The 13,060-nt window shown below is 36.6% G+C and overlaps 2 protein-coding genes across 2 annotated transcripts in view; one reads left to right on the plus strand and one right to left on the minus strand.

The window, feature by feature from the left end:
• Positions 1-2,783: 2,783 nt before the first annotated feature.
• Positions 2,784-4,212, minus strand: LOC118613625 (SH3 domain-containing protein C23A1.17-like; the record flags this gene model as incomplete). Its single annotated transcript, XM_036236092.1, has 1 exon — positions 2,784-4,212. A coding segment is annotated over one exon (420 nt), but the record flags the coding sequence as incomplete, so codon positions are not given.
• Positions 4,076-13,060, plus strand: part of LOC107517796 (CD2 associated protein) — a 108,570-nt gene continuing 99,585 nt past the window's right edge. Inside the window, exon 1 of the mRNA XM_016158921.2 lies at positions 4,076-4,216. Coding sequence (XP_016014407.1) covers positions 4,213-4,216 — 4 coding nt within the window. The 5' untranslated portion in view covers positions 4,076-4,212. The remainder of the gene's footprint in view (positions 4,217-13,060) is intronic.

Here is a 13,060-nt window from a genome sequence, read left to right on the forward strand (position 1 = left end):
AATATACCCACAAAGGCTCCAGAATACTTCCTCTTTTGAGGGCAGGGACTGTATTTTCTATGTCTATATTTACGACTGAGAGCAGGTGCTGATCTGTAAAGGGTGATGAGTAAACGTTTGTTGAGTTGAATGTATGTGTACTCATGACTGGAAATTTTTTTACATAATATTGTGTTTATAATTGAATTGCTCGAGATTTGAAAAATGCAAATATATTTGTCATTTGAGATTACTTAAAATAACAGACACTTCAATAGAGATTATCTTTAACATTTTGAAAAGGTAGTACTTCTTGAAACTCTCTTTGAAGGCTTACAAAGCTCTACGACTTACCTATCATACGAGTGTGGTATAATAATACTACTATCGGAATATAGTGCAAATATCATTATTAAAAAGGTCTTTTCAGTTGACAAAGTGGCAAGTCATTTGACTGGACACATCATGTTTTTAATTAAACTTTTTTCTTAATGTGCAGTAATGAAAAGTGCTTAGAGTGGTCACATGTTTGAGCGTTTCTCCAGTTTGCTAGCAGAGTAGCAGGATTTTGTTATAAGCTAATGGGTCACCAGTATGAGCAGGGCAATTTTCCAGCTCTAATGGCCTCACAGTATAGGCATTGTGTCTGATATTATTATTTCCTGCAATTCTTTTCTAAAGAGTGAATTTTAAAATTCAGATTATACATTGATGTAATTTGTGCTTAAGTATACTGTAAACTAGCTAACACAAAACAAGATTACAATGAGAACGACCAGGAAATCTACTGCTGTGGAATCAAGAATAAAGAAGCAGAAAAGAATTAACTAATTCTTTATTGAGCTAAATGAATGTTTTAAAACACAATTGAGTTTTCTTCGGAATAATCTTCATGGTTAGAATAGTTTTTACCAGAAGAAGGTAGAGGATTTTTTCAATATACATATTTTTTGTAAATTCCTAAGAAAACATTAAGAAGAAATGATGGATAGTATGAATTAGGCTGGTCTCAAATTGTGTCATTCTCACAGAGATTGTAATGTTCTCTTTGATATCAGATCAACACATTCAGTTTTCAGCAGGAAAAGAAAGGAGTGGTCAGCATGGTATTAGTCCATTTGCCTGGGAACACAAAGGGTGAGAACAGATGCACAGAAAAAAACCCTAATTCATTAAAAGATAACAGAGGAAATAAAGGCAAAAAAAAAAAAACAAGATAATCTTTTTTTAGCTGAAAGGAATTTGAGGTTAAATTTAAATATTGTAAAGTGATATTATCTTCTCAACTAATAGTTACTGCTGAGGAAATCAATGTTTTGAGCTGAACAAAATATATAGAAGTATAAAATTGTATAAAATATAGTGTCATACTTTGAAGTTCTCATTGGGGAAGTAAGAGTTACAAGATGAGAAGAGCTCCACAGGGTATTTAAAAGCATTTGCTTAATACTGGAAAGTTTGGAACATAGTTTTACATACCTTTTTTTCTGTAAGTTTAAAAAACAAATTTCTAGAGTTCATTCTGCTATTGAGATTTCTTTTGGCTTTACCTTTAGAAGAGAGCATTAACTCTAAGATTGCGATCACTTCTTAGCTTTACGTTAGTTTTCTCAACCTTTATTATGGGTCCTATTCCCTGATCCTTCCAATTTCTATTATGATCCACTATCTCAGCATTACTTCAACGGGATAGTGCCCTCTGAATTTGCAGAGTGATTTTGCTTATTTTAATTTTCAAACCTCTAAAATACATTATTTATTATGAAAATAATACAGACCTTAGGATTTCTAGGATGGAACTGATTGTAAATGTTTTACCTTGTCAGATCATATGACCTGATTTCTGATTAAGAAAATGTGGCCAACTTATCTGCTTGTGGCCTCCACTCCTTATCACTCATTTAGTTATAAAAACCTTAACTTTCATCTTTTCTGTTATATTCTGAATATATATAGTTACATATATATTCTGAAATTGTACTTTCAAAGGTAACCTTATTGTCAAGTCCAGTGGTCTTTTTTCCTTTTTTGTGTTTGTTTTCCTTAAACCTCTCTTTAGTTCTAGTCATTGGACTTTCTTCTTGAAATGTCTAGGATCCCAGAGACCCAGGAATTTAGTTTTCTTCCAACATATTATATTATTGTCTCTTTTGATGAATTGTCTTTTGCTTCCCACCAGCCTCATTCTTTAAATCTTAAATGGTTTACTTTCTTACGTGCTGCTGGAGTCACACAGAGTTAAGGTTCAGGAATATTGTTTGCATATCCACCTCCATCTTTACTTCTAGGACTCCTCCAGGCTGAAACTATTGCCTGCCTTCCTCCAAGTTTGAGTTCAATTTATACCTTCTTCCTGAATCTTGCCTTGCCCACAGTAATTTATTTCCTTCCAATTCTCAGGCATTTGACCCTCATTAACTCGTACTATTAATAAACTATGTGTTAATGTCTCACCTCCTAGTTAGAATGCAAAATCTTTGAGGATATGGGCTGTACATCAGGTTTTTTTTTTTTTTTGGTTTGTTTGGTAGGGGACAATAAACATAATACTCAGTATTTTTTGATTGAAAAAGGCAAAATGTGTTCTATAGTTACAATACAACACAGCCACATCTTGTTTAGGTGTACATATTCTATATTTTTATTTTCTCCTTTATGGCTTCTGAATGTGACTGAATTCTTGTTACAAGGCACTTTATACAACCTTTCAAAAAAATAATAAAAGGATTAAAAGATGGCAAAAACAGGCCTATATAGGAGATAGTGGGAGTGGATATTTACGAGGCAGTTACAATGTGTCAGACACTGCTTTGCACTGTAAAGGTTTTTTTAACAGACTCAAGAAACTGAAGTTCACTGAGGTTGGTTAATTTATCCAAGGTCCCACAAAAAGTAATGGCTGTGCTGAGTTTCAGAAAGCTAGGTCTACCCTGTTCCAAAGGGCAAGGCGGTTTTAGTATTGGATAATTGTTAGAATTAAAGATCATTTCTTTAAAAAGCACTAGGTACAGTAGTGGAAATTGGGTGTAAATAAGCGGGGACAAAAGCTGGCTGAATTATACTTGTTTCTAACTCTAAGAAAAGGCTGTTTGATTACAATAACCTTACATCCTTCTTCATATTGAAGCTAAAAAAATGCCTGGAATTTCAAATCATGAATATCTCTCCCACTTTCCATTATGTAACAAATTGTACTCCCAAAAGAGAAAAGAGATTTAAAAATTGTCTTAAACTGACAGAGACTAAATGAAACCAATAATTTATTTCTGTAAAATAGATTTTGTGCCTAATATTTTTTTTTTTTCCCGACGAAGAAATGCTTCTGATTCGTAAGGAACTTTGCAGGCTAAAACTTCGGGATTCGGCTAGCAGCTGGGCCTCCGAAGGTGGAGAAAGCAAGAGAGCTCACTCTCTCTCGCTGCCTCTTTCACGTCCACCCCTGCAGGCAACACCACCACACCGCCGCCGCGGAAAGTGGGGCAACCCAGGCTCACTTTTCCTATCAGCGAAAACTCTTTGTATCCATCTGAGGCGACAAACCACACAAAACTTCCGTTTCAGCTGTTCCGAACTCACGGCGGAGGACTAACTGCTACTCCTCCGGATTCTTCTCTCTTCCGCTCGCCGCACCTGGACGCCGGCGGCGGGCGACCCCCCGGCCATGACGTCACCGCACCTGGCACCAGCCAGGGGGGGCGGGTGGTGAGCCGGGAAGTGGCGGGGGCGGGGCAGGGAGAACAAGGGATTCTCGCGAGATTTGCCTCCTCCCAGCCCAGCTCCGACACCTTCCTCGCCTCGGTCCCGGTCTCCACCTCAGTCTTTGGCGTCGCGTTCTAGAACGGCAGGCGGTGAAGGAGAGGCGAGGGGCGGGCTCCGAGGCTCGGCCGTCGCTCGGGGTTGGAGCCAGCGGCCAAGACGAACCGGCAAATCCCACCCCCTTGCGGGTGCGACCGAGGGTGGGAAAGCCGCCGTCTGGACGGGCAGGGGAGAGCCCTCCCGCTGCCGCGGCTTCGGCGGAGACCCAGCGCGAGTAGCTGCCGCCTCTTCCTCACGGCCGCGCTGACGGGACTGTCCGGGGAGCGCCGCGGGCGGATGGAGGCGCCTCCTCGTCCCGCCTGAGCTCTGGAGGGGCAAGAGCGGAGCGCAGGGCCCGCCTCCTGCCGCGAGAGCGGCCGCGCGAGCAGCTGGAGGAGGAGCAGCGGCGCTGGGCTTCTCCCTGCAGGCGCCCCCAGCATGGGTAAGAGACTCGGGGGGCGCTTCCCACTGCCCGGCCCACCCTCCGTTTCGGGAAGGCGGTTCCCCTTCTCGGTCCCCGCGGGGAAGAGACGCGCGCGGAGACGCGCGTCAGCCGCTGCCGGCAACACCGAACCCTCCCGTCTGCCCCTCCTTGTCCTGCCTTCCACCTTGCTCCTTTGGCGGAAAAATGAGTCGGAGGGCTTGCGGGTGCCTCCTGTCGCGCTCCCCTTCCCGCGTCTTTTTCTGCTCTCGGGAAAGGTGAGGAGATGGGGGGTAGGGGTACCCAGTCACCTCTCCGCGCCCATTGTCCAGCTGAACTCAGCCGGGACCTTCCCTCTCTTCTCCAGCTCCTTCTTCCCTGCCCCATGGAGGAAGGTGATTGAAAAATTTGATACAAGTAGCACTTTCAATTTCTTTATGTTCTACGACGAGGCTTTGTATAGATTGGCTTAATTTTATTTTCGTTTTTCCTTGTTTGTTTGTTAGACAAGGCAATTCCCTCCCCCTCCTCCGCCCTGCTAAAACTTGCAAGGGATGCCTCAATGACAGGGAAGCTTGAGTACTTTCTCCGTTTCTACCTGTGCAAGTATGTTGGCATTTAAATATTAAATCTCTTTGGCATTTAAATATTAAATCTCTCAACTGACGACTGGGTTTGGGTTTGATAAAATTTCTGTGTTGAACCCTTTGAGAAGCAGTTTCCTGTTTGGAGTTAGACTTCCTTGCTAGAGGAGGGAAAAGTACAAGGCTTTATATGTTATTTAGTATTTTGAAGCTTCGCTTGGAGCTAGAGATAGCAGAATGTGGCGCAGCCTGGTTTTAAAGGGAGTTTCGTTGAGTAGTGTAACTATTCTTTTGATAACAAAGTACCGTGTGGGGTAGGCACTCTCTCTCTCTATCCTTTAAAAATTAAAAGCAATTTAAAAGTGAGCTGCTTAAAAAAAAAAGTGCCACCTTAAAGCATAAATTTGTGTCACTGTAAGGCGTAAGCATGTTCTGTAGGAGTAATCTTAATGTTGGTTTTGTAGAATAAATTAGGAGTATACTATCACTTTTTTGCCGCTGAGAGTCGGAACTGCTTCATACCAACAAACTATTAACCAAAATTAATAATTTATGAAACTAACAAATGATTTAGAAGCAGGACTTACAGAATACCGCTGATGTGGCACTTTCTGCCCACACATTGTTTTGTGGGGAGTGCTTTAAGCATCGTGTTTATAGACACTCTCCCTGCTCTTCTGTGATGTCTTAGGCTTTTTATGTTTCTGTTCCCCCATCTCCGTCTGGCTTTCAGGTAACTTGTACACTAAGTGCTCTTAAACCCAAACCTTTGGTATTTTGAACTGTCACATGAATTACTTTCTAATTGATTAGTTGAGCTTACTGGGTAATTGAAGGTTTAGTCCTTTAAGCATCAAATTATAAAACCACTTAAACTGCTTTGGATGAAAATCATACTAAAATTAAATATGCAATTCTTTTTTTGTCTTGAAAAGGATGCAAAATATAATTAAACCTCTTGATGACCTACGGTCATAATTTTTGAAGTCAGATACTTTGACGCCTTGAGGATCTGTTGTTTGGACTGTTTGTTGGTCAGATTCCTTTGCATTTTGAAGTTTGATATTTGTAGTTCTGTACAAAGGAAAAATAAGTACTCTTCCTTGGTATGTATGTGAGATCCTGTTGAGAAAAGTAAATGAGTATCAATACTTGAACATCGGATTAACTATTTTAATTGTCCAAAGGCCTTTTCTTAGTGACTTCTTGCTGTATATCTGGTTAGGTGAGTTGCCAGATTATCTTGGTAAACTATGTCGTTTGCATACTCTCACCTTGACTCTCCACAGTGTGTTTTGAAGGTTGGTTAGTTAGGTGCATTTGTAGTTAATTTTTGAAAGATATTTGTCATACATTTCCATATGAATGTATACTTTAAATTTATTGGTTATGTAATCATTCATATTAAAATTATCAAAATGATTTAAAGGGAATGTCCTCTTTAATATAAATGTAATTTGCTTGGTTTTGTTATCAACAGTCTTTATTTCTTATGATTTAAGATAATAGCTTAAAATATTTACATGGTTTTTTTTCCTGGTTTGTCATAAAATGAAAAAACTTTTAATTTTTTGTTTTGAAATAATTTGGATACCTGTGAAGTGACGGGTCCTACATTTAGGCGGTGCAGGTAAAGAATTAAGAGAGTGGGCTCTGGACCGGGACAGCTTAAGGTCAAATCCTGGCTCTTCTGCGTACTAGCTGTTGTGACTAAGTTACTTAACCTCCACTTCAATTTTTTAATAAACTTTCTCCATAGTCTATACTCAACAATGACAGTATCTTCCTACATAATTTTTGTAGGGATACAAGTAAAATTCAATTTCTGCATTAATAAAAAACCACCTTATCCCACTGATTCTATAAATACAATATGCTGCTTCTAACCAAGATCAAAACCTGTGAATTGCTTTTTCAAGTTGGTTCAAGAATTAGGGAAATCTTTTAAAAATGAAAATAATAGCAAGCAGCATTGGCACTATTCTAAGCACTTTACAAGTATTAGCTCATTCAATCTTCCTAACAACCTATGAGGCTGATATTTTTAATCACATTATGTGTGAAAGAATTTGGGGAGAGCTTTAGAGAGAAAGGCAATAGTTATTTTTCTTACTTGGAAAGTACAGATCTTCATTTTGTAGTGGAATAAGACAACAAATGGTACAAAATGTCACTATATGTGAACTTTTTTTTGAAAAAGTAAGTGAATTTTAAGGACTGAATTTTTATTTTAGATAAGGTTATGAACTTTTCAGTTTAAATTATTTTTTTATGAGATCACATATGTAACAAGTCAGCACGTTTAAACTATGAGGTAGTATTAATGGAGAAAAATATGCAATCAGTTTAGAAATGATATATGCAATTATATATTTGAGTGATTTATTTCTTTATTTTACTTCGTTGCACCATTTGGAGAAAATCTTGATTAATACATATAAGTAGTGGCAAGTGGAAATTACCCGTTAATGGTTTACCTTTCAGTCTCAGGATTTACTTCAATTAAATTAAGAGCATGAAAGAGGAATATTAGGAAACTTGTTTCAAAGTTGGGTCTCTAGCAAATCTAATGATCATTTTTATTCCTTATTTAGTAAGTACTCATAATCAGATTTTTCTAAGTATCTCAAATTTTGAATATTTATAATTCAATAAAATCACAATGCAAAAATTCACATTCATGATATTTTATATTTTCCTATAGAAACTAGCTTAAAATTTGCCATGTATTTCTCTAAATGAAGGTTTTGCAAAAAAAATGATGGCATATTAATAAAATGACAAATTATAAGGCATTTAATATAAAAGTTATAAAATATGAAGTACTTTTGTTCATTCCATATTGCCAATCAAAAATACCTCCAAATTTTTTGATACATAATCCAAATTTATGATATTTTCTCCTCCCCTCCTCTATCATGGACTAGTCTATTAAATGTATTTTAAGCATCATAAATGTTTAATTTTTCAGTACATAGAAATAAGTGGTGTCTTGTCAAGGGCTTGAAGATAGGCAAAGAAAGAGATGCAGTGATTCTCTCGATTTGGGTGAAAATAGGAAACTGCAGGCCTGCTTCCTAGGTGAACTGGTAAGGCATGGTGTGAGAGATCTGAAGAGTTTCAATTTGTGTTCCGAAAAGAAAGAGTAAATAAAACCTAATATGTGATTGAAATTTAGGTAAATTGGGTAATCATTATGATTGAACTATGACTTGCTTAGTTGTAGGATTTGATATCCAACTACTGGGCAGATTGACCTCAACCAAGATTTATGTCTTTCTAGATTGGGGAGAGACCAGAAGCTGGCCTTGGAAATCTGGATACTGGTTCATCCACATATGCTTACGGTCAGCCCGTCAGCATGAGGGATTTGTATAGTAGAAGGCAGTGGAGACAGATAGTTGGAGCAGGCCAACTTGGTGTGGGAGTTGGGATGGTGGTTGGTAGTAGGCACTAGGTAGAGGTTCAGATTGGCATCTTGGGGGAAAGAGGAGGAAATGGAATTTTGCTGTAGGCCTTGAAGACATAGCTACAGGGGAGCAAAACCAGACAGGGTCCAGGTTTCCTAAGAGAGAGAAAAGGTAGATAACATTCGTTTCCAGGATTAGCTTGGTTATTGAAATTGTTTGAGATGAGCCAAGCAGTAAATTGACATGATGCTGAGCTCCTAAGCTATAGATCTTATGGGTATTTTTTTTGTCTTGGGACCATATTAGTTATCTACATTAGTAGGTGGGTCTATAAATGTGATATAAATGGTCCCGGATAACTGGGGTGAAATGGGATCCTCAATCTAAATACTTGAGGATATTTTCTGGTCACAGTCTAGCACTCCTTTTGTTTATTTGGCCCCAGGGATTAATGTGTCTGATTTTTCTTTGCTGTGATCTCTTTTTCACCTGAGTCTTTTCCTTTCAGACCCAGTGCAGAGCAAATTACAAAGTTTAACCATATCCATCAGTTTCAGAAACAAGCATACAGTCTTTAAGTGTTAAGTAGTCGTAACTGCCAACATAATAATAAATGGTCAAGTAAGGCATAAGAATCTTGAAAGTACTACTAATTGTTGGCCTCTTGGTTTCACTGAAGTGGTTTTAGGAAGTTATTAGAAAAACTTTTGTTTTGTTTAATTTTGTTTTCTTTTTTTTTTAGTATGGTGTGCTTGTCCTTTTCAGTCCTCCCTCACACTTCTTCCATCTCCCATCTCACTCCCCGCAGCTTTCTTTTAGATTTAAGTTAGATGTTCAGACAACTTCACAGTCATTTATTACTATTGTTAAGCAGATAGAATTTCCTTCATAATTTTACTAGGGCTTCTCTGACCTGAGACTGTGCCACATGTAATACTTTTTCAGCCATAACCTTGGCTTTTAGTCCGAAGTGAGGTAGGCATTTTCTTCCTGGGCTCTTAAATGTTCTCTCCTTTGCATTAAATTTGACATTGCTTCTTTTTTGTTTTATTTCGGATTTTGTTAGTTTCTGAAGGTCTCAAGTGCCTGGATATTCTACCGTCTGTTTTCATTCAACTGAAAGCATATTTACTAGTTGTTTGCTCTTAAAAGAGCTTTTACTCTAAGAAGAAACTCTTTTTTAAAAAAATTCATTGTTCTAAATTTACATCTAGTCTACGATGTTGAAATTGAGTCAGATAAGGCAGTGCTATGGGCTCTTTCTTTCCTAGACCTATTTATGCTATATCAGTCCTTTCCTGTACACTTGCATTTCATAATCTTTCAAATTTTGTATACTTTGTTAAACTTCTCTTCATGACTCCATCTTGAGATGACAAACATGGGATCCTAAATTCCATTGCCTATTTTAGTGCCACTTAGTTCAGTTTCTTTTTAATGATTAGTGTCCAGGTAATTAAAAGATAGTGACCGTGGCATCTAATCATTAGGAGTTTTCTAGTAAAAAAAATATTTCAAATATGGTAACAGTAACAGTTATCATGAACACCATGAACACCAAGAGAAAGATTCTATCAAAGTCACATCAAGGAAAGGAGTTTTAGATGAGAGATTATTAATCAAGAAGAATTTGCCCTAATGTGAGCAATGTGATTGATGCCGTGCTAGGAACTAGAGGAATTAGGACAAATATAAGTTTTGGTGCTGCATGTAGTTTACAGCAGTATTGGCAGTGGGGGTGGGGGGTCATATTGAATCATCTGGATTTTAAAAAAATTTCCCACAACCCCTGGAAACTATGATATAAATACTCCTGTCTCTCCCTCCCTCCAGTTGTTGATGAGTGTCATGAATGTGTTGGGATGGTTTACAATGTCGTAATAAGAATAAGACTTGTGAATAATTAGAAATTCAAATGAGAGGAAATGTAGTACATTAAAAAGATATATGCCAACATCAGAAATGTTAAAATGTGCTAGGGGAAGCATAAAGAAGATCAGGATATAGATTCCTGCATTGGAAGGATTTATTTATCTCTCATTAGTTTGACCAGTGACATAGGGAGTACTTGACAGTAGCCAGGATATTTTTTTTCTACTCCTGGCACCGAGTCTAGAGTGAAGCACACTTTCAGTTGGACTGATGTCGTTTAAGATCCTTTTACCTGAAATATTAAAGCTGTTTTAACCTTCTTAGTATCTGTCAGTGCCCCAGTACGAGGAAGCCAAAAATTTACCCAACATCTAGACAGGCTTTATTAACTATTAACAGTGTTATTCCTAGAGTAATTATCATGGTTATTGTAATAACCAGGTGCAAAATTGTTTTGGATTATAGATATATAAGTTTATATATTTTTAAAATTGAGACCATTTATAGTCGACTAAAATAGAGTAATGTTTTAAGGAGACATTTAAAGTTGGTCATTCAAATGTATAGTCTTTTTGTATGGTTTTTAACTTTTATTTAGAAATGTGTTTTGCTAGTATCAAAGTTTTTGTATTAGACTTCCATTAAAATTACTGCTCTGCTGCAGCAGGTTGTACTCTGATGAGTATTTTGCCTTACTGTTTGAGAGAGAGAGAGAGAGACAGAGACAGAGACAGAGACAGAGACAGAGAGAGAGACAGACAGAGAGAGCGCGCGCGCACACACATGTATATCTCTGCACGGTATATAAGATAAAAACTCTGATTTTACTTACCTACTAATTAGATCATTCTTATCAAATATATTTTATGAATCAGTTTAAAAAATTACCTTAAATGATGAAAATAAATCTGTTGAGAGTTCAGAATTTTCTGAATGAATGTTAAGTGAAATGTAAAAGCTTTATTTTAAATTTCAAGGTAACCCCTTTCCCACAAAAATATCCTAAATTTTTTATATTCTATAAAGCCTGATTTAATATATATTAGAACCTCATAGTTTAAAGCCTAAATAAAAATTCTTGTTATTCATTTCATCTATATTGATCTTTTTTGCCCTGAGCCTCATTAATGCCAGAGACCACATCACTTGTTCTATTTAAAAAATTTGTTAACACCCTTAATGACTAGCAGAAAATAGGGAGCCTGCTATGTGTCTGCTAAGTCTGTTATTCAATAGGACCTTAATTTGCAGTAATTGGGGAGAGGAGGCCAGCCTAATGAATAATACAAAATTTAAATATATTGAAACAGGTCCACCTAAACCAGACCAACAGAATGTTGCCTAATGGAGCTCCTATTTCAAGTTGGTGGATGAGGTCTAATTTTCATTTTAGAAATAAACTCTTTAATCCTTTCTGTATGACTCATTGAGACTCTTAAATTCCTTTAATAGAGAATCAGTAATCTGGGATATTAAGCATCTTGTCAGGTGGGCCTGCTGATTGTCTTCCCTATGTATGTTGCATTGATGTTACCTATTTTGCAGATGAGTCACTAGTTTATCATGTTAGACAAACTTAGGCATAAAGATTTAATTTGCTTAAAAATTTGTTTTAAATAACAACAATGTTCGTCGAACTGTAAAATTATACCATCTTAGTGGGTACTTAGAAGCAGATATACATGTGTTCTTTGAAGCATAGTGAATTGATAAGTTTCATGTAAATTTAAAATTTTCTAGTAAGCTGTTAAAAAATTAAAAAAGAATGAGAAATTAATCTTAATATGTTGGCTATGTTGGGTTAAAAATACATTATTTCAACATACATTCAATATAAAAAGTTATTGTGATAGTTTACATTGTTTTTCTGTTTTTGAATCTGTGGTGTATTTCATGTTTATATAATATCTCAATTTGGACTAGGCACAATTCAAGTGCTTAGTAGACACCTTTGGCTGGTGCTTACCAGCTGGACAGTACAGTTTTAGAATGTAAACCTTATAGATTTGTCTAATGAGTCTAATGAGACTTTATGAAAATATTTTAAAAGTGTTAGCAACTGTAAATTATTATTAGGAATTGTACTATTTTAGGGTTTGTTAATGATAAACTGTTTTCGGTCTTATTTGATTAATTCTGCATTAGATATTTAATTAGTCATAATTTATTGTAATTAAAAACTTAAGTACATTTTCTCATGGAAAAAATGTTCAGTTTAGTGGATTGCGTATAATAGCTCTGAAGTTTATTTCATTCTGTTTTCTAAATAAAATGTGGATTTTGGCACTTGGCCTACTATTGTATTAGATTTGAAGCTTGACATTTGGATTGTTACTTGAAAGTATAATTTGGCCTTAGTAATAATAGAGCTGTTCTTTCAGTTTATAGTGCCTACCTTTTGAGATATGTAAGATTAAGAGCAGTATTTCACAATAGATGAATGTCGTTGGTCAAAAACTCAAAAGGCAAACACAAATAATTATTGGGGATCTGATAAGTTCTCAGAAATGACATGGGGAACATTTCAGAAACCTGTAAATTTTAAATGTAAAATTTTGCTCAGACTTTTGTGATGGAATTTTTCTGGCCAAAGGGTCTATGTCTTTTATTGGCTTTTCAGTGAGCTCTGTGATCTGAAAAAAATTCTGAAAGACTGTTAAATATCTATGATGTGATTTCTTTCTCACTTTCTAACATTACTACTTTTTTTAATCAGCCATATCCCATGCTAATTGTTTTTTCTCAGAAAAGTAATAATTATAATTCTATCTTGTTAGTAAATACTTTGGCTTAAATTTGACATGTTTCTTGAGATCTTTGCACACATCAGTCAGCACAGACAGAAGCATTCAAAATAAAAGGGTGAGCAATATCCTTGCACTCCATTTGCTTAATTATTAGTAGGGAGATTGCAGTACAGTATTGTATAGGTGTTAATATTTAGTGAGTATTTATTAGGTAGTACTTTTTTCTAGAGCACTGTTTTGAGCACTTCACAG

Source organism: Rousettus aegyptiacus, unplaced genomic scaffold (genome assembly GCF_014176215.1).
Source record: "Rousettus aegyptiacus isolate mRouAeg1 unplaced genomic scaffold, mRouAeg1.p scaffold_m13_p_1, whole genome shotgun sequence".
In the NCBI taxonomy this organism is placed as follows: domain Eukaryota; kingdom Metazoa; phylum Chordata; class Mammalia; order Chiroptera; family Pteropodidae; genus Rousettus; species Rousettus aegyptiacus.